At 34.7% G+C, this 19,296-nt stretch overlaps 1 protein-coding gene across 1 annotated transcript in view; it reads right to left on the minus strand.

The window, feature by feature from the left end:
• Sec10 (Exocyst complex component Sec10) overlaps positions 1-19,296 on the minus strand; it is a 92,780-nt gene that overhangs the window by 42,542 nt on the left and 30,942 nt on the right. Inside the window, exons 6-8 of the mRNA XM_081730450.1 lie at positions 15,694-15,877; positions 13,934-14,074; positions 11,209-11,285 (exon numbers count right to left, since the gene is read on the minus strand). Coding sequence (XP_081586576.1) covers positions 11,209-11,285; positions 13,934-14,074; positions 15,694-15,877 — 402 coding nt within the window. The remainder of the gene's footprint in view (positions 1-11,208; positions 11,286-13,933; positions 14,075-15,693; positions 15,878-19,296) is intronic.

Below are 19,296 nucleotides of genomic sequence, written 5' to 3' on the forward strand. Positions count from 1 at the left end.
AAAAAAAAGTGGACCAAAGTGAACGAAATTGTGCACAGATATGGCAGACGTAAAATGAAGGAATACGTGTTTTGTATTTTCCTGGAAAAACGGTTAGGTGGGGCACAGACCCCTCCAAACCTTTGATCATGAAATATCAAAAGTGCTAGTAACAATATGTCTGATGTGTGTAAAGGACGAAGAATTCCAACGACACTTTGTGTATGGACAATACGCAAAAACTAAACGAATACCTGTTTTTTTTTTTTTTTTTTTTTTTTTTATACGAAGCCCCCATCCAAAATTTTGAAAGTTGACGCCCGAAAGGCAAGAAGAAGTGAACCGAAATGAATGAAATTGTGCAAAGATATTGCAGACGAAAAATGAGGGAATACGGGTTTCGTATTTTCCTGAAAAAAAAAAAAAAGAAAACAAAAAAAGAAAAACGTTTGGGTGGGACACAGACCCCTCCAAAACTTTGATCGTGAAATATCAAAAGTGCTAATAATAGTATGTCAGAAGTGCTTAAAGGACATGAAGAATTTGAACGACACATTGTGTAGGGACAATACGCAAAAAACAAACGAATACGGGTTTATTTTCTGCGAAAAAATGGTTTTAGGGGGCAGAATTCCACACCCAAAATTTTGAAATCGTGCATAGATATTCTAGACGTAAATTGAGGTAATTGTGTTTCGTATTTTCCTGAAAAAAAAAAGCGGTTGAGTGGGGAACGGACCTTCTAAGCTGTTGATTACGAAATATTAAAAGTGCAAATAAGTATACGTCAGAAGTTCCTAAAGAGTATGGAGAATTGCAACGAAACTTCGTATAGGGACAATTTGCAAAACAATAAATGAAATGCGTTTTAATTTGTACGACAAAACAGTGTTGGGGCCTAGAGCCCCTCCCAAAAAAAAAAAAAAAAAAAAAGTAAATATTACCGTAAAAGTGCAGGAAGGAATGGACCGAAGCAAATGAAATTGTGTGTAGATATTGTATAGACTGTATGTAAAATAAGGACTTTCGTGTTTTTAAGATGTCCCTATCAATTTTGGCACATCAACAACAAACAGGAAATTAATCGGCACGTGTTTTTGTTTATGCGGAAAAACATTATAAGGGTTAAAGTTGCCTCGTGATATACTACAAAATACGCTAACTGTTTGTGCTTGTTGTTGATCTGCCAAATTTGAAGAAATCTGATGGAGACGCTTGTGAAACACGAGAGGCTTTATTTTTCATATTCAATATCTACAGACAATTTCATTCGCTTCGGTCCTCTCCTTCCGACACTCAACGCCTCGGTTCACTCAACAGTTTTTTTTTCTTTTCAGGAAAATGCGAAGCACGTATTCCCTCATCTTACCTCTACAACATTTGTGAACAATTTCATTCAGTTCTGTCCATTTCTTCTTGCCTTTCTTGCGTCCAATTTCAAAATTCTGGGTGGGACCTTTTGCCCCCTAAAACCGTTTTTTCGCAGGAAATAAAAAAGCCGTATTTGTTTATTTTTTGCTTATTGTACTAACACAAAGTTTTGTTCCAATTCTTCGTGTAAATTTAGGCACTTCTGGCATACTGTTATTAGCACTTTTGATATTTCATGATCAAAGGTTTGGAGGGGTCTGTGCCCCACCTAGCCGGTTTTTGCAGGAAAATACAAAACACGTATTTCCTAATTTTATGTCCGCAATATCTGTTCACAATTTCGTTCACTTTGGTCCACTTGTTTTTGCCTTTCGGTCGTCAACTTTCAAAATTTTGGGTGAGGGCTTTTGCCCCCTAAAACCGTTTTTCAGCAAAAAATAAAGAAGCACTTATTTGTTTATTTTATATGTAGTATCTACCTGCCAAATTTTATCAAAATCGGAGTGTTACACTTGGGAAGTGTTGCTTGTTAGAATTATAACAACAACGCATTGTCCACAGTTTGGACACTGACTCAAAGTAATCTGACATAAAAGAACCTCAAAAGGGAAAAAGTAGGTTTATTAAAAAGTGCTTGAGGTTTGGTAAGGGACAGCTTCCAGGACCTCATGCTGGATACGTCACTGAGTCAATGCATTGTATTTGTTTCTTGCAAAACATGATAATTAGATGCGTAATATGTAAAATTATATCATAGTTTGACTTTTAATAGGTCTTTTCTTAATACATCCATATTATCCGGCGTTCTGCCTGCCTATTTCATGTCGGATAAGCGAAACTCTACTGTATTTTCAAAGATAGCATATACACAGGGGCTAGAGGTCTGCACGGGCCGGAATTTTTAAAACGGACCCGGCCCGTCCTCTTTAATTTATAATCTATAGGCATTAGCGGATTAAGGGCGGAGCCAATGGAGCCCAGGCTTCGGGGCCCCAAGCTCAGGGGGCTCTTTAAAATCCCTCTGTTTAATACTAAAATATAGTAATCAACTTATTATATAATAGGCTTCAGACCGATGCTATTTTTTTTTCCGCTCGTTACGCTCGCGGTATCGCTAGATTTAAGTCTTTCTATCAGCAGCATTTACCTGTTAATAATGAATGCAATTATTTAATTGTTAATAATGAATTTAACTAAACTAATTATTCTAAACTTGGAGCACATTCAAATATTACAGCATAGTTCTCAGTAGTTCCATAGCCTATGAGGCTGTGGAAGGCAGAAAAGAAAATTTGTGCACTGGAACTATTCTTAATATAGGGCCCCCTTAAAACAGTCGGTTCTAGGTCCCCAAAAGCCTTAATCCGCCCCTGTCTATAAGCAATATTTCACGAAAAGCATGTATTTTTTAACAAATGTATTCATAAAGTAGTCCCTTTTTCCTTTAAGTAATTTCAGAGCCCACGGTGTTTCAGTGGTAGAGCGTTCACCTCTGGTGCATGGAGTCCTTGGTTCGATCTATGCTTGCGCGAAGTAAACCTTGTGCTGGACAAACACTGTGTGTAGATTTTCTCGAGGTTCTCCCGTTTTATCCCACTTTCTTCACTCGATCATTTCATTCATTTCTTATCATCACTGTCTCGTTTAGCCTATCCAGCATAATCGTGGGACGTAAAACTTAAAGATTTCATTTCAAATCATTTCAATCAAAAACCAGTTGCAGGAAGTATGTAATTTCGAATAAAACAAACTACTATATACAATTCTGAGTATATTATTCTTTTATGAAATTCTCGCGAACCTTATTTCTAAATCGAAGGGTAAGAAGACTAAATTCACTCTCTTATTATTATAGATCCATTTCAATTGAAGCAGTTGGAATAGTTGGAAAAAAATTTAAAAAAACATACCCTATATTCCAGTGTGCCACAATCGGTATAACGCGACACACTGGTGTGTCCAGCAAAGTGAACTGTGTGACGAAAACTTTTTCCTATTATTTGCAAGAATATTTGTCGAGCTTCTGTTATTTATTATTATTATTATTATTATTATTATTATTATTATTATTATATTATTATTATTATCAACGATTCGTCCATGGATCAGCTGTCTGTATAACGTTAAGCAACTACAAGTATCACATTGAGGGAATGAGTATAATTATTTACTTTAATAGTAATACAAAATCTATTTGCTTGTATATTCTACCGGGAATAACTGCATCCGTCTAGAAAGCTGGGACTAACAACAAAGGGATCCGAAGTTGTGACCACACACCGCCCCAGATCGTGAGTGCCACAAGTTCCCTTCTACGCCTTAGCACAATAAGGGCTGTTGCGTTCAGGGAGAGAGAGAAACAACTTAATTCCATTGCAGTTATATGCTTATTAAATGTTAACTTATATTTATAAATTATGTAAGTGATCGTATCGTTTTCTGTTTATTATTATTATTATTATTATTATTATTATTATTATTATTATTATTATTATTATTATTATTATTATTATTATTATTATTAAGTCTTATTATTATACATTTCTTATTACGTTGATTGCCATGTGTATGGAATTCCATACACACGGCTCTCCTGTGCAGTAGAGCGTGATTATTTTCCATACGCAAACAATGTAGATATTCCAAGTTTGTTGTGTTCGTTCTATAGCTGTGTATGTAATTAGATGCATATGGCGTAGAAATCAAAATTTAATGTCCATGCCACGTATATGCAAAACCATACACAAAGACATTGAGTTTGAGTTTAACGTCTCGCTCAGCAACAAAGCTATATGAGACGTCGGCCTACTGATTAATGTGGACTCCGAAGCACGTGAGCTCTCGCCGGGAATCGAAGCCGGGTCTTCCACGCCAAAGGCGCGTACGCTAACCGCTTAGCCACTAAGGATCTCTTGAACAGAGACATTTAAAACAAAGGCGTGTGATGTGATTTTGAGTTTAACGTCCCTTTCAGCAGCGAGGCTATATGAGACGTGGACCTACTGATTAACGTAGAATCCGAACCACATGAGCTCCCGCCGGACGAAAACAAAGGCCTTTGGAATTGACAATAATCGTTTGGACATTTCAGTCGCACCTACCTAATATTAACAACATTTCTACGATAATTTCGTAATATTGTATTATTTCTTTTGTTGATTAGCTTGGTTAGGCTTATTTAAACACTTTTTTCTTTGCACCGACGTGTCACATCTCTTGGATGAAAATACACTAGCTCTCACTGGAAATCAAATCCAGAACCAATGCACTTGAACCATTTGACCACAACAAGGCACATTTAAAAAGAAGTTTCGATTTTGTTCGGAAAATTGTGATTAGGTGTAACATTTAAAAATATATATTTAAGAAAGGATACGGAGCAAACGCACTGTACTTTCTCGCTCGAATTTTTTACACTGATTTATGTTAGGCTGTAACTATTATTGAAATATTTATTTGGGAAATTGCGAATAAAATAATGTTTTGGAAAACTTTGCTAGAAGAAACTTCAGGCCCAAAAGTAAAGTACCCATTAGTCATATTTTCGTTAGAAATAACTTGATCCATATATTAGAATTATTAAGGATATAATTGTATGTGAACTATAAGCAAAAGCGTCTGAATAATTTCTGAGAAAATCATGAAAAAAGTCACCCCCAAGAATAAATTATCCCTTGTGGATCTTTTCAGGACAAACGAGCTATGCTATATTGTTAGTGTTTTCGTAAAACATTTATTTATGAAATACGAACACAATCGCCTGAGTCGTTCTTGAGAAAATCGCAGGGTAAAACTTACTGTCAAAAGTAATATACCATTTCTAGTTTTTCCGGATGAGGGAATTATACCATATAGCTAGGTTATTTATGTCACATGTATTTATAAAATATGAACAACAAACATCTCCTGAGTGTTTTTTAGGAAGGTCATCGGGAAAAGCTTACCCCCAAAGGTAAACTCTTCTATCTGTAATTTTGACAGTATATCGAGTAATTTTTAAGCAAATCGTCGGGAAAAAATTCACTGTCAAAGTATCTCTTTTGGATTTTTCTTTTCGGAACAAGCGAGTTATACCATATTGTAAGATTATTACAGAAAATATTTTACTGAAATTAGAACAAATTTGTCTCAGTTATTACTGAGAAAATTGTCCAAAAAAATTCAACCCTTGAGAAAACCACTTCTGTATGTTATCGGAATAAACGATTTATGCTGTATGTTAGTTTATTAATGAAACATTTCTTTACGAAATATGAACAAAATTGCCTGAGGCGTTAATGGGAAAACTATCGGGGTAAAGCTCACCCTAAGATTAAGCTACTCCTTCGAACGAGTTGTTTTTTAGGTTATTAATGATACGTTTATTTATGAAATGTGGTTGAGAAAATTCTGCAAAAAGAACGCATACCATACAGTAAATTGCACCATATATATTTTTTCAGAAAAATTATTCATATGCGGTGGAGATTCGTTAATAAAATATATATTTATAAAAAGTAAATAAAATCGTCACAGCTTTTTTTACTTGAGAAAATTGAATTGTTTTAAATTTTAATCCTTCAGTAAATTACCCTTACTTTTAGATGTCGAAGGACATAAAATTCGAAAGATAGTATGTTATTAAAACGTTATGTTTAGAATTCGGTCCAGATACGTTGAACAGTATGGCCTCTATTTGAGTGCGTGTAAAAGCGTGACGAACCGAGAGACGAATAGATGGACAGACATCGGAAAATCATTTTTTCGATATGTAGGAGCCATGTAACTTGAATTCATTGAAATCTGGTATTCGGTTTTTATAACTGTAACCACATTTTCTTCTTTCGTCGCTCGAATGTGAAAACGAATAGGCCTACACCGACACGTAATGTGATAATTTGTAATCCCAAAAATTTCATTTGTTATGTTTAATGTGTTGTCACGCTAGAAAAAGAAGCTTATGCATGTTAGATCATCTTATTATCAGTTTTTCACGCTACTGTATAATTCGTCGGAAGCATTCGTGTTATTCACAAAGAGAGCTGTAAAATTTAGTTTTGTTTAAAGAAAGCATTCTTGATTTTTTTTTTCACAGACTTGCATTTGTTGCACTTGTTGATATGAAACAAAAGGAGAGAGAGAGAGAGAGAGAGAGTCAATACTCTAAAAAGGAACACACACACACAGAAACACTAGAACAGACAACGAGCTATGGCTGTGATTGTGTTCGTCACGCTGTGTGTAAAGCTGCAGGTCGCGCTTGTTTTGTTTTTTACAGACACACTCGCAGTGAGTTGAAGTTTGAAGTTACTTCTGCTGTTTAAAAAAAAAAAAAAAACGGAGAGGGAATGAGGAATGATTAAGCATACCATACCATAAACTAAAAACAATCGCTATTAGTAATAAATAGTAAGCTAATTCTAAATAAATACGTCATCAGAGGAAACAAAAAGTTATTTCTTTATTGTATTGTTTCGGTTCTTATTAACATAAAAATTATACACTTTCTACAATGTTTTGTAAAGAAAAAAAATTGAACAGGATCGGATGGGATTCGATCTGGGGTCAAAACAGTATAAGAATTACTAGTCCGTCACTCTACCCACTTAACCACACAGACTTTCTTTTATTGCTTATCTTTTTCTTAAGAAACAAATGCTCATGGCTATAGAGCATGTCACTTCCAAACTTAAGACAACAGTTTTTCTCTTTGTTTATATATTTCCGCACAACATCTTGGTTACAGAAGCTAATTTATATTTGGCAGACAATTTACACCCTAGATTTAAGCCAATAAATGCAATATTTTACTCCACTTTCCTGTTCCTTGATTCAACTGTTCTGTTACCAATTCTGTAATTCCCTCTAGAATCGTGCTGTGCTACTCCAAAAATTCCCTCGAAAACATTATTGCCAGTATACACAAAACCGAACATAATTTTGTTTTTTGCTTATATTTTTATTATTTTATTATATTTTTTGGAAATATCTCCTTAGATGGATTGCTTTCTATTATCTCCACATACTAATAACTGAATTTTGCCCATAAACATAAGGAAAATGAAATAATTGCGAAAAATCGTGAGTTACAGTATACGCGCAATTTTTTTTTTTGCGCATGGGAGTACATGTTTTGGGACCATAATGGTATGAACTTTACTGATTACTTACAAAAAGGGGCAACAAAAATCACAGGAACACACTACAAGAACCTACTGCAAAGATTACAGAATGCTACCAAAGCAAAGAGAAAGGGTTTGTTCTCGAAAGGTGTGTTTCTGCTAGCGAACAATGAACCGGCACACGGAGTAGCAGATACAATGACGTATGTGCACAAACGTGACTACAAATCACATTTCCCCCACCCATCATGTTCATCTGATCTGCCTTTGTCCGATTACTTCTTCACCCAAAATATGAAGAAACATTTCTGGGATAAGTGTTTTGAGGATGGTGAGGATGCCATTAGTGTGGTTTCCCAACAACTCCGCGAAGTTTTATGATGATGGTATTAACGGATTGATCCATAGATGTAATAAATGTAACGCAATACGAGGTGAATATGTAGAGAGGATCAAATTTCAGATCTCTAGTTCATCTCTATCGTGGTAAGCGTAACATCTTTCTGGCATAGCCTCGTATTTCTCTTAAGATTTTAACTTTATACATAGCAGAGGAGCTCAAAAAAAAAAAAAAAAAAAAAATTCAAGAAACATCAACAGTACTCAAATTAAATATTCCAATAATAAACTTTAATGTCCATAAACTGAAATCGCACTGGAAAGCCCGGTTAGGAACAAAATAAATAATAATAAAAAAAAGTGCTATTTTGACACCTAGTGCGACATAATCGAACAACTTACATTATTTCACTCATTATTTTGCAATACTACATCCAGGGTTCCCACAAGAAAGTAAAGATCGATTTCCCTAACTTTCCCTACATTCCTTGACACAAATTCTTGTTTTCACTGACATAAATTCTTGAATATAAATGGGAAATAGGGTAAGTTCCACCATACACTTTTTTAAGAGCCTCCTCCATCGTCATAGCCTCTAATATACTCCTTTAATTTACATATTCGTTAATGTTCACTATGAGTAACTGTTATTTACACAAAATTAATCATGTAAGTATATAATAATATATGTTTGATACAATACCACATACCTTGACATTGCAAATTATACTTGGTTTTCTTTTGCTTCAAAAAACAATAAAAAGCAATATAACATGCCGTCAAGAATATAATGCCAACTCTCCCTGAGACCTAATACTATCAGTCCTAAAATGAAATGAAATACAATGTTTAAGTTTTACGTTGCACGGTTATGCCGTCTAGGCTAAAGGAGACGGTGATGATGAGAAATGAATGAAATGGTGGAATGAAGATACTGGGAGGAAACGGGAGAACTCCGAGAAAATCCGTGCACACCCTGTTTGTCCACCACAAAGAACATCTGGCGCGAACTGGGATCGAACCAAAGACTCCATGCTCCAGAGGTGAATGCTCTACCACTAAGCCATCGTGGCCCACTATTAGTCCTAATATTGCCAGCTCTGAGATATGTTAATCCTCACATTTACATTTTTAAAAAGAATTTTGTTTTGCTTTCAGTTCTTGAATTTGTTCTACGATAGCGTCTTGTTCTTGTTTGTAACACTATTCCATTTGTTTCTTCTTTGCTTTCAATTTGTTACTTCAGCACTTAGTTTTCTTTTTTCACTTTTGATTTTACTTTCCTCTGTACTTTTGAATCGTTTCTGTTTAAGGTATTTATCTTAGCGTCTCCGAGCTGTACGAATGGGAGAAGAATTCTTCGTTTAACAGAAACAGATTCTACACCTCCATAGTACATAACCGAATTATGCATCCGCTTCTGTGCTACCACAGAATCTTCGATTTGTTTTTCTACAATAAGTATCTTATTGACTGAGAATCCGCCCTCCATTGAGGCATTGCCGTGGGATGAAATTAAATATTTTCACAACATGCCATAAATCAAAATATTCTTGTTTCTTGGACATTACCTTTGCAAAAAAGTAATCTAATCTGATGATGTCCATCATGTCTTCGTATTCTCTGAAGTCAAAAGACAAACTGACACTGGTTTCTCAGCTAAAGAATCAGATATGCTGTTGTGCTCATGCAGAGTTTGTAGGATGCGTTTCATCCTACTCTGGGGAAGTTTTGGATTGTTCTTTTACTGACAGAGCACGTACAAGTTTGTACTTCAGAGAATTTCTTTCCACAATCATCTTGATTATGCCCAGCAAAAAGCTTCGAAAGTCAATCCTGAAAGCTAGTTTATCTTTATCTGATGCTTTCAGTTCTTTCAGTAGTTTTTGTGTCCTAAGACCAATTTCCACGAAGATGACAAATCATACTTCGATTTCTGCTTTTATATGACCAATTACCCCCCCCCTCTCTCTCTGTCTCTCACACAGTACCTCGCTGCATCAGCACGAAACAGCAAACACTGCATCACAGTCACACCACTGGGAATGCTGTATCATTGTGGTCATGTCAATATGTACAACTGATAGAGGAAACAATTTTAGATTGAAAAGAAAATGTTACACTTGTACATTTACGTTCCCTGACTTTCCCTGTCATTTTACGAAAATGCATGATTTCACTGACATGTTTTTATTTCTCTGACATTCCCTGATTTTCCAGAATGTGGGAACCCTGTACATCTCATACTGCCACGTACTCATCCATTTTTTCGCATAGCTCTTTCGCCTTGTTACTCAAATAAGGTGTGAGCTCTGCTTTTCCAAAGCTACCTGTAATTCTCCGACTTCACCGAAGCAGCTTCAACATCGCACATACTTTCCTTCAGTAACAATATAACTGAATATTAGGGGTCATTGTGGCTATTGTGCTCAATTCTGAAGATTACACTCGCTAGTTCGATCTTTGGTCAAATGTTGTTTTTATTGCAGTAGATGAACAGAAAGCGTATAATTCACATGAATTATCTGTTTCCTTCCTTTCTCCTTTTACCAATCATCTTAATATGCATTTATTGCTGGCTCTTTTAACATAAAAAGCATACATAAGGCAAAATGAATGACATATAATTTCTAATTCCACATCTCACGATTATGTCCTTGAAGATAAAGAAAACGGATGATTAATGTAAATGAAAGATTGTGAAAGATTTGGCAGAATAATAATGTCGAAGGAAAAGGAAGAACCCCCGATAAAACCCATGGACATGTTGTTGTCTACCATAAACTTGCATGGTCATGGGTCGAAAATGAGATTCCTCTCACCAGCGCTCTACCACTGAGCCACAGTGGCTCCCACATACCTGAGGCACTAACCGTACTTTTATTTAATCGAATTTTCTGGTAGGTGTATACTAAACTTCTGTTCTAGTTACTTAATTTGCTTTTGAGGGCGCGGTGGCTCAATGGTAGAGCGTTCACCTCCGGTGTTTGAGGTCCCTGGTTCGGTTCAGCTCGCGTCGTGTGGACTTTGTGGTGGACAAACACCGTGCTTGTGGGTTTTCTCGGGGTTCTCCCGTTTCCTCCCACTTTATTCATTCCATCATTTCATTCATTTCTCATAATCACCGTCTCCTTTAGCCTAACCGGCATAACCGTGGGACGTAAAACTTAAAGATTTCATTTCATTTTTTAACTTTGCTTATATGCATAAACACAAAAGTGCTCATTACGTTACACAAATACTATCAACTTCAATCGAGAATATATATATATACAACACTACGAAATTTAAAATGTTAATCATATTTCTTTACATTTTTATTGCAGTAAACACAACAATCTTAATATAAGAATAAAAATGGAACAGACAGATATAAATTATGAGATTCTAAATTGATCTTCATACTATACTTACGCACCTTGAGTAGAGTTCATACAAGTTCTTCAGATATCTTTCTGGATCACTTCTGTCTGATAGTTTACTTATTATATATTCCTGGAAAAAAAATCTCAGCATGTAAACAATATAACCTAATAACTAAATTAAATCAAACTAAATGATATATTAATTATGTATTATTAGTTAGATGAACGTTCAGAAATTTAAGTACATAGTTTGAATCTAAAACTTATTTGCTCATGCCTAAATATTGCAAAAATTTTCTCAAAAACAGACGTTTGCGTAAGTTTCCATACAAGAATACAAGAAATAAACCTCATTGCTTTTACCATGAAAATAGACAACATAAGCACCTCTATTAGACTTCAACATGGTTTCTGTTTAAACACTTTCTGTCCACTTTCTTACACAATATTCCTTTCTTCAGTGTCGTTCTGCTTTCAAAATTTCGTCATGTTACGAGGGCGGGGTGAAAAGTTCTCGTCCTGACAATGAAAGACTGCGAATTTCAGTTCAAAAATGATTTTATTTTTCGACATAATTTCCCTTAATTTCAATGCATTTGGTCCAGCGTTTCTCCAACATTAGTATTCCTTCCCGGAAATGAGTTTGGAAAATTGTGAAAATAGTCATCCACAATCCTCCCAACTTCATCATTCGATGTGAAGCGCTTCCCAGAAAGAAATTTCTTCAAGTATGGAAACAGACAGAAGTCCGATGGTGCCAAATCAGGAGAATATGGGGGATGGCCGAGCAAATCGTACCCCAAATCCCGCAGTTTTCCCTTCGTCAACGCACCCTTGTGCACAGGTGCGTTGTCCTGGTGAAAGATTATTTTCTTCTTCTTCAAGCCAGGCCTCTTCTCGTGAATTTTGGTATCCAACTGGTCAAGAAGGTTGGAGTAATATTCGTCTGTAATTGTTCTCCCTTTGGCAAGGTAATCAATTAACAGGATCCCTTTCGCATCCCAAAACACACTGGCCATGATCTTTCCCGCCGATACGATCGTCTTCGCTTTCTTCGGCACTGCACCACCGGCTTCCACTCACTGCTTGGACTGCTGTTTCATTTCTGGCGTGTAGTGGTGAACCCATGTCTCATCCATTCTCATAAATCGCCGCACAAAATCGATCGGATCCCTTTTGAATCGGTCCAAAGATAGATACGAAAATCGTTTTCGCATTTGCTTTTGGTTGGCAATCAGCAAATGCGACACCCATCTTGCGCAGAGCTTTCGTATCACTAGTTCTTAGTGCAAGATGTTTCGCACCCGTTCCTCAGATATCCCCACACTCTCAGCTATCTCATTCACATTCACTCGCCTGTCGTCCAACACGATATCATGCACTTTTTCGATTGTTTCCGGCGTGGTTGCGGTTTTCGGCCTTCCTTCACGTGGGTCATCTTCGAGGGATGTGTGACCACGTTTAAATTCAGCTGCCCACTTTTTAACGGTTGACATGGAAGGAGCAGAGTCCCCGTAAACTTTTGTCAACTTCAGATGAATTTCCGTAGGGGTTAATCCATCCAAAACGAAAACAAAAAATGATTACCGCACGATATTCAGGTTTATCCATTTTCACAACTAACACGCAAGACGTCTAACTGCAACAATGCCTGCACACAAACTACTTGAGAGAACAAGTTGACACTTGTTATACGAACAACTGGAAAGCGCTCCCACGCAAGAACAATAAAACTTTGCTGATTGGAGTGTTATCTCTAGGTCAGATCGAGAACTTTTCACCTCGCCTTCGTATAGAGACAAACTTGACTTCAAAGCATAACCCTGTACCATTTGAATGTAAAGGCATTCTTGTGCCGTATTTCACTGTTCCTTATATAAAAATGTAACAGATTTACAGTTTCCTCAGATAAAAAAAGAAATAAATAAAACATAAAATAAATGATTACTTGTATACATTAAATGTCGATAGTACTTTAAAGTGATGTGACTGGAACTGCAAAATTTGATGGTTTTTTTTTTTTTTCCTTTTTTTTATTATTATTATTATTATTATTATTTAATACATTAACACAATTTCATAACAACAAATTACTTATCCATGGACAATAATCTAACTTTTGTGATGCCACTGGGTACTTTTCTCCAACCAATCATCTGTTCTCTTTTCCCAACCAATTATTTTTAATACTCTGTTTTCGAAAGCTCTTAGCAAACTCTCTAGATGATTTGAAAGGAAAATTTTTAACCTTCATCAGGTTATTTATTGGGAAAAAAATTGGGCATAGTGTTTGCTTCTCTACGCAAGTCTTCAATAATAAGACGCGTATCCTGCCATAAATTTTCTTCCTTTTTTACTTAGTAACTATATTCGTACTTTTATCATTATGCTTAAGTATTTAAATAATCTGTCTTCGAGGTTAATTATGATTACGATTTCCCTCAATTCCGTGAATAGTCTAAGTTTGTCATCATGCACTCACATAATCTACATTCGCCTTTATAGGATTTTTTTTTTAATGATCTTATTATCTTCATCATGCATAAACAGAAGCACTTAGCTTATTTTTATTTCTTTATATCTATTATTAGTATTTCAAAGCCATATTAAAAAGTATCGGAGTAAGTTCCCTTTTGTTTCCAACCATATGTCTTGCTAGGAAATTAATTCGTAGGTCAGGCTATAGGTAACCCCATGTTATAGCTATATAAAACATAAACAGTACTGAACGTAAAAATACTTATTCATACTATTTTGTACTATTTACTATATGCTTACCTGCAATTTTCCGTGATAAATGTTAAGGACGTATTTGGCCATAACTTGCTCCGGATTGCTAAACACCTCTGTCATTATTGCGAAATTCTTTTCGCAAAGAGGAATGACGTCACTGAATATGTCACGTCCTGAAAACGCTCCCTGGAACGTAAAAATTTAATAACAGTATCATTCCATAATAATGACACCACATAGATTAAATCTAAATTTGTATTATTATTATTATTATTATCCTTTTTAGACTTAAAGAATACTATATTAACTATATTTAACGGACTGTCACTGGTTTTCTTTCTGTACGTTTTTTACAAGCTTTTTGGTTTGTTTGTTTGTTTGTTTTACTTATTACTTCCCTGAACTAGATGATAATACTTGTTCTATAAGTTAGCAACACTGTGTCATTCTGTTTTATTGGCGGTGTAAGTTCTGAGGTGGAAAAGTTGCACATTCTCACAGGTATTTTATTTTCCAAAGAAAGAAAGAAAAAGAGTTTCAGCAGACAAGTTACTTAACAGATTTTTTGTCTTGACTTGAAGACGGAGTTGATAGAAGGAAACGGAATATGAATGATGAAAAAAAGAAAAATTCGGAACTTCGTTCACGTTTTAAAATAGCTTCAACAACAACAACAACAACAAAAAAAAAAAAAAGTTTCTTTCGCAATTTCTAGCGAAAACAACTTAACCACTCGCAAGGGTAACATAATATACGCAACTTTTGAAAATCTCCTTTTATAAGCAAACAAACGAGTTATCTTCTTTAAGATGCAATGATAATATTGTGGTGGGATTTGTATAGTTCAACTACATATACAGTAACTGTAGTTAATACTAACTGATAATGAGTGGTTGAAATGTTCACAGTAATGAAACAGCTATCAAACCAATAACGTGGAAGTGTATATATCAAAAAGAGTCATTTGTTTATACTAAAACTCTATTACAAGCTCAAGTATTTAAATATCATGCATCATGTTACGAGTGGTCTTTCGTAGAAGATTAGTGGCTATAGTTTTTGAATATCACTCAACGGTTTACTAAATTCTGTATACTACTTGATTCCCGCGGATTTGGTGTACGGTCTTAGTTTTTAAGTGCCCCAAAATGCTCAATATACATATTCGTACTCTATCGAAAAAGACATATCTTTCTCATATTTTCTGAATGTTATGTCCTATCAGACTAGAACTTTTCATTCTTAAGTAGTATTCAAAGCTTCCTGCAGCTACTGGTGGAGAGTATCACAGGTACTCTTCCGAGGGAAGTGGCGAATTTTCCAACAGAAATTGTGCATGCCACAATTAATAACTGGCCTCAGAAATTAAAGGCCTGTATGAACCCAAGAGATGGCTATTTCGAGAATTGATGATTGGTGCTCTGTGCTATCAATATCTGTAAGTTTCTCATATCCAAATATTATTAAATTACCTTTACAACTGTTCCGGTATTTTATTATTGACTTTGTAACAGAATTTATGATATCACTACTACGTAATATGCACGTTTCTTCTGAATCGAGATGCTGTTTTGAAAGCTGTAAGACTCCAAAACTACAACTTAGAGTACTTTGTAATGATGAGAATTTACACATATTCTATTGTATGAATAAAGTACTACTTTACAATATACGTACTTATTATTAACCATGTTATACTGGACAAGATGTTTAGTTTAAAATACGGTAATGGAACCGAGTAACAAATATATGAATATCATTAATTTCATTTAACATTTTTCACAGTTTAGTTTAAATAAACTTACCATATGACTCTGTTCAATAAATGCATCGACACATTGAGAGTATCCTTTAAAATGAGACAATATGGAAGCTATTTCCTTCATCCGCGCTTTGTTATCCGAACGATGTGCTTTTACAAATTCTTCTATTAATGATATTTCAATTTCATCGTATTTCTTACTTATTTTCTTCTTGGCTTCCTCAAACCTAGAACAAGACACAAAGTAAACATGAAAGAATAAATTTAATAAAGGTGATAGTGAACAGAAGTCGTTGAATACTAAACAATTACACAAAAGTAATTTTAGTAAGTATACCTGTTAGCCATGTTGGGAGTGAACAGAAGTCGTTGAATACTAAACAATTACACAAAAGTAATTTTAGTAAGTATACCTGTTAGCCATGTTGGGATGATCAGGAGCATACATATAAACAATTTTCTATTTATGTCTTTGATTTCTCCACACTCTTTAGATACGCGTTAGATAGTCACCAGATTTTGTCAGTGTTCCAGTTGAGGATCGCTATTTATCTTAAACAATAAACGCAAGAAAAATTTTGAATGGATTTATGACAAAATTACAGTAATTAAACAGTCATAATCTGGTAAATAACTGGCGACATCGATCGTTGTATTATATTGTCTAATTTAGTATACTGGGCATGTAAGTAAGTTTTTGATGGTAAGTTTATGCACTCAGTTGTTCTCTTGATATTGTTACAGTGGAGTGTTAAGCATGTGAATATTAATTAAGATGCATGAAAGTATTATGTAAAAACATGTCTTCTGTATTGATTATTTACGCATTATTTGAAGAGTTGAAATGAAATATCAAGTTAATATCAATATGCCTTATTTTGCCGTTTGATCCAGAGGCGGAGTACCAACTAATAGAACATGTAAAAACTAGTCTTGCTACTTGTGATTGTGATTGAAGACATACACTAGTTTGTGAACATTTTTTTACGCCAGAAAATAGTAATGTCACTCTTAGGTGCTGCTAAGATAAGTTATATTAATTTCATGGTAATATTGCAACTATGTCCAGTAGGTATAATGGGTGACGAGTAGATTCATGCAACAAACGATTTTAAAGAAGTGAATTTTTTATTAAAGAGTACTACGAGTATTCAGAGATTCTAATTACTCTAATTTTAAAAGTAAATTAATTGCCAAATAAGGTTTTTTCTCTGATGTTAAACACGAACCCCAAAATGACAAAAGAGTGGTAAAAATGTATTGATTATTGTACAGCATATATACTACTAAATAAAATGAAATTCCTAAATAAAATGCAAAACAAGTGTATCCTATTTTTTCAATGACAACTGCAGCATTGTTGAGATTATGACTGGAGAAGATAAAAATTTGAGGTGACGAGTTTTATTTAAAAAAAAAAAAAAAAAAAATGGAATACCTTTAACCTTTTCATCACAATACAATTTATGGAATTAGTGGTTATTATATTGATTCCTGAGGACTGAAATTGCTAAGGAAATAGCAAAATTACGCTTCTTTCTTATGGTAGGTCTACAGAAAATGTAAAATATGATCTGCAATATCGGCCTTAACGTAACGAGCGCTGGTTTCCTTACTTCGATGCTTTTTACCGGAAAATAAAACACACGAAGATTAACGAAGCATGTACCCAAAAATGAAATAAGAAGGGAGAAAAAACTCATCCACCATAGTGGATCGTGTGTGTCCAGGCATTTGTATGTGTAATGAAATTCAAAAGTACGAGGATAAGTCACGTGTACATTAATAGACAAAATAAAACAGCATATGCTACGTGCATTTTGTATATAAAATATTCAATTTACATTTGACGGAAATTAAACAGTCATAATTAAAAACACTTGAACACTGAAACAAAACTAACTCTCTGCTTGGACCCCAGTCAGCACGTCTTCTTACTAGCATTTCTTGAATATTACATACATTTAGAAAAAAATAATTTTAAGTTCGAAGAATATGTGCTATGACTAACAAAAAGTACGAGTATAAGGAATGTTTCTTTTAATGCTTGTGTGCAGCAAAGAGATCGAAGATATCAACATGAGTAGGCCTCAATGTTCCTACGTTTTTATCAAATTTTCACGTCAATGCTTTCCTTCTATACCATGCTACTTTCCTTGATGAAGATTACCATGCGGGTTCAAAGCTACGTTTTATTTGCATATATGGTATATGATGTGTCTGTGTATCACTTTGCTTTTACTTTAAACACAAAATATAGTATTACTATTACTTTTACAGAAATACCTTCTGTTTTACATAACTCATTGTGCAACTATAAACAGGGACGTATTTTACATTTTTGCCGCCCCGGGCATTAAAAACTGTCGCCTCTCAATATCAATAAATACCGTGGTCTTCATTTTCATATAAGAGCCATTCATTTTCAGCAGCTGAAAAATTTCTGTATCTTTCCTATAGGTAGCAGAACGTTGTTGGACATGGTCAAAAGCAAAGGGAAGAAAAAAGAGATCAGAAAGGTGTCATTTATTGTATACATTGTAAGGATTGTAATATGAAATATATTGGGGAGACAGGGAAATTATTAAAAGAAAGAATTAAACAACATAAAAGTGATGTGAAATATGGCAGAGAAACTAATGCAATCTTTAAACACGTAAAAGAAAAAGGACATGATGTGAACTGGGAAGAAGTTATTGTGCTGGAACGGGAAAAAAGGTTGTGGCCGAGAAAGTGGAAAGAGGTCTGATGGATAGAAAAGGAAGGGGATGTAAACTTAATGAATTGGACCAAAGGTATCAGCATTAACCCATTAGTGCACAGCATTAACCCATTTATCGGACGCGTGCTTTTATTCATTTTTCGAAGAAACTGTATGTTTTCAGCCTTTAATTCTTTGTAGTTCGTGATTCTAGGAAGAATAGATAGTAGAATCACGAACTACAAAGAATTAAAGGGCTGAAAACATAGTTTCTTCGAAAAATGAATAAAAGCACGCGTCCGATTTATCGGACGCTGTGCACTAATGGGTTAATAAAGAATGGAGAAATATTAATAAATACAGAAAAATGTATTTCAATGATTGCTTGCTCCTTGTTTTTTCTTTCTGGTAGAATGTTATGTTTTCCCATTGGTCAGTTCAGATAGATTTCCACGCTTCTGATTGGCTGTTTGAAAGGGCCAACGAGAGAGCAGATAGGGAGATGAATTGTGTATATATACTTGAGTAGTTTTTTGTATCACTCAGTGTACGTCTGATGAGGATCTTGGCTAAAAGATCGAAACGTCACGTGTAAATGTGTTTTTATATTAAATAAGTGCAGTCTTGTTCAGCAGTATGTTTATTTTTTTATTTTATTCGCACAACGTATGACTATGATTGTGTGTTAATTTTAAGACTAGATTATTTTCTATATTCTGCTCCATTTAATCTTTTTCGTATCTTACGCTATATTTGAACAAGAACGAATTGTCAGTTACACCTGGTTAGCTGCATCTAAGCTAACAACTAATGAATTTAAATATTTAAACTACCAAGTTCAAGAATAATAACACAAGTTTGTCACGAGAACGAAATTCATAAATTTCTTGCGATGGCGGCTGGGCTGATAAGCGTGGAGAAACTGTAAAAATTCTAAAAGTTAAC

This window comes from Thermobia domestica, chromosome 11 (assembly GCF_964235325.1).
Source record: "Thermobia domestica chromosome 11, izTheDome1.hap1.1, whole genome shotgun sequence".
In the NCBI taxonomy this organism is placed as follows: Eukaryota; Metazoa; Arthropoda; class Insecta; order Zygentoma; family Lepismatidae; genus Thermobia; species Thermobia domestica.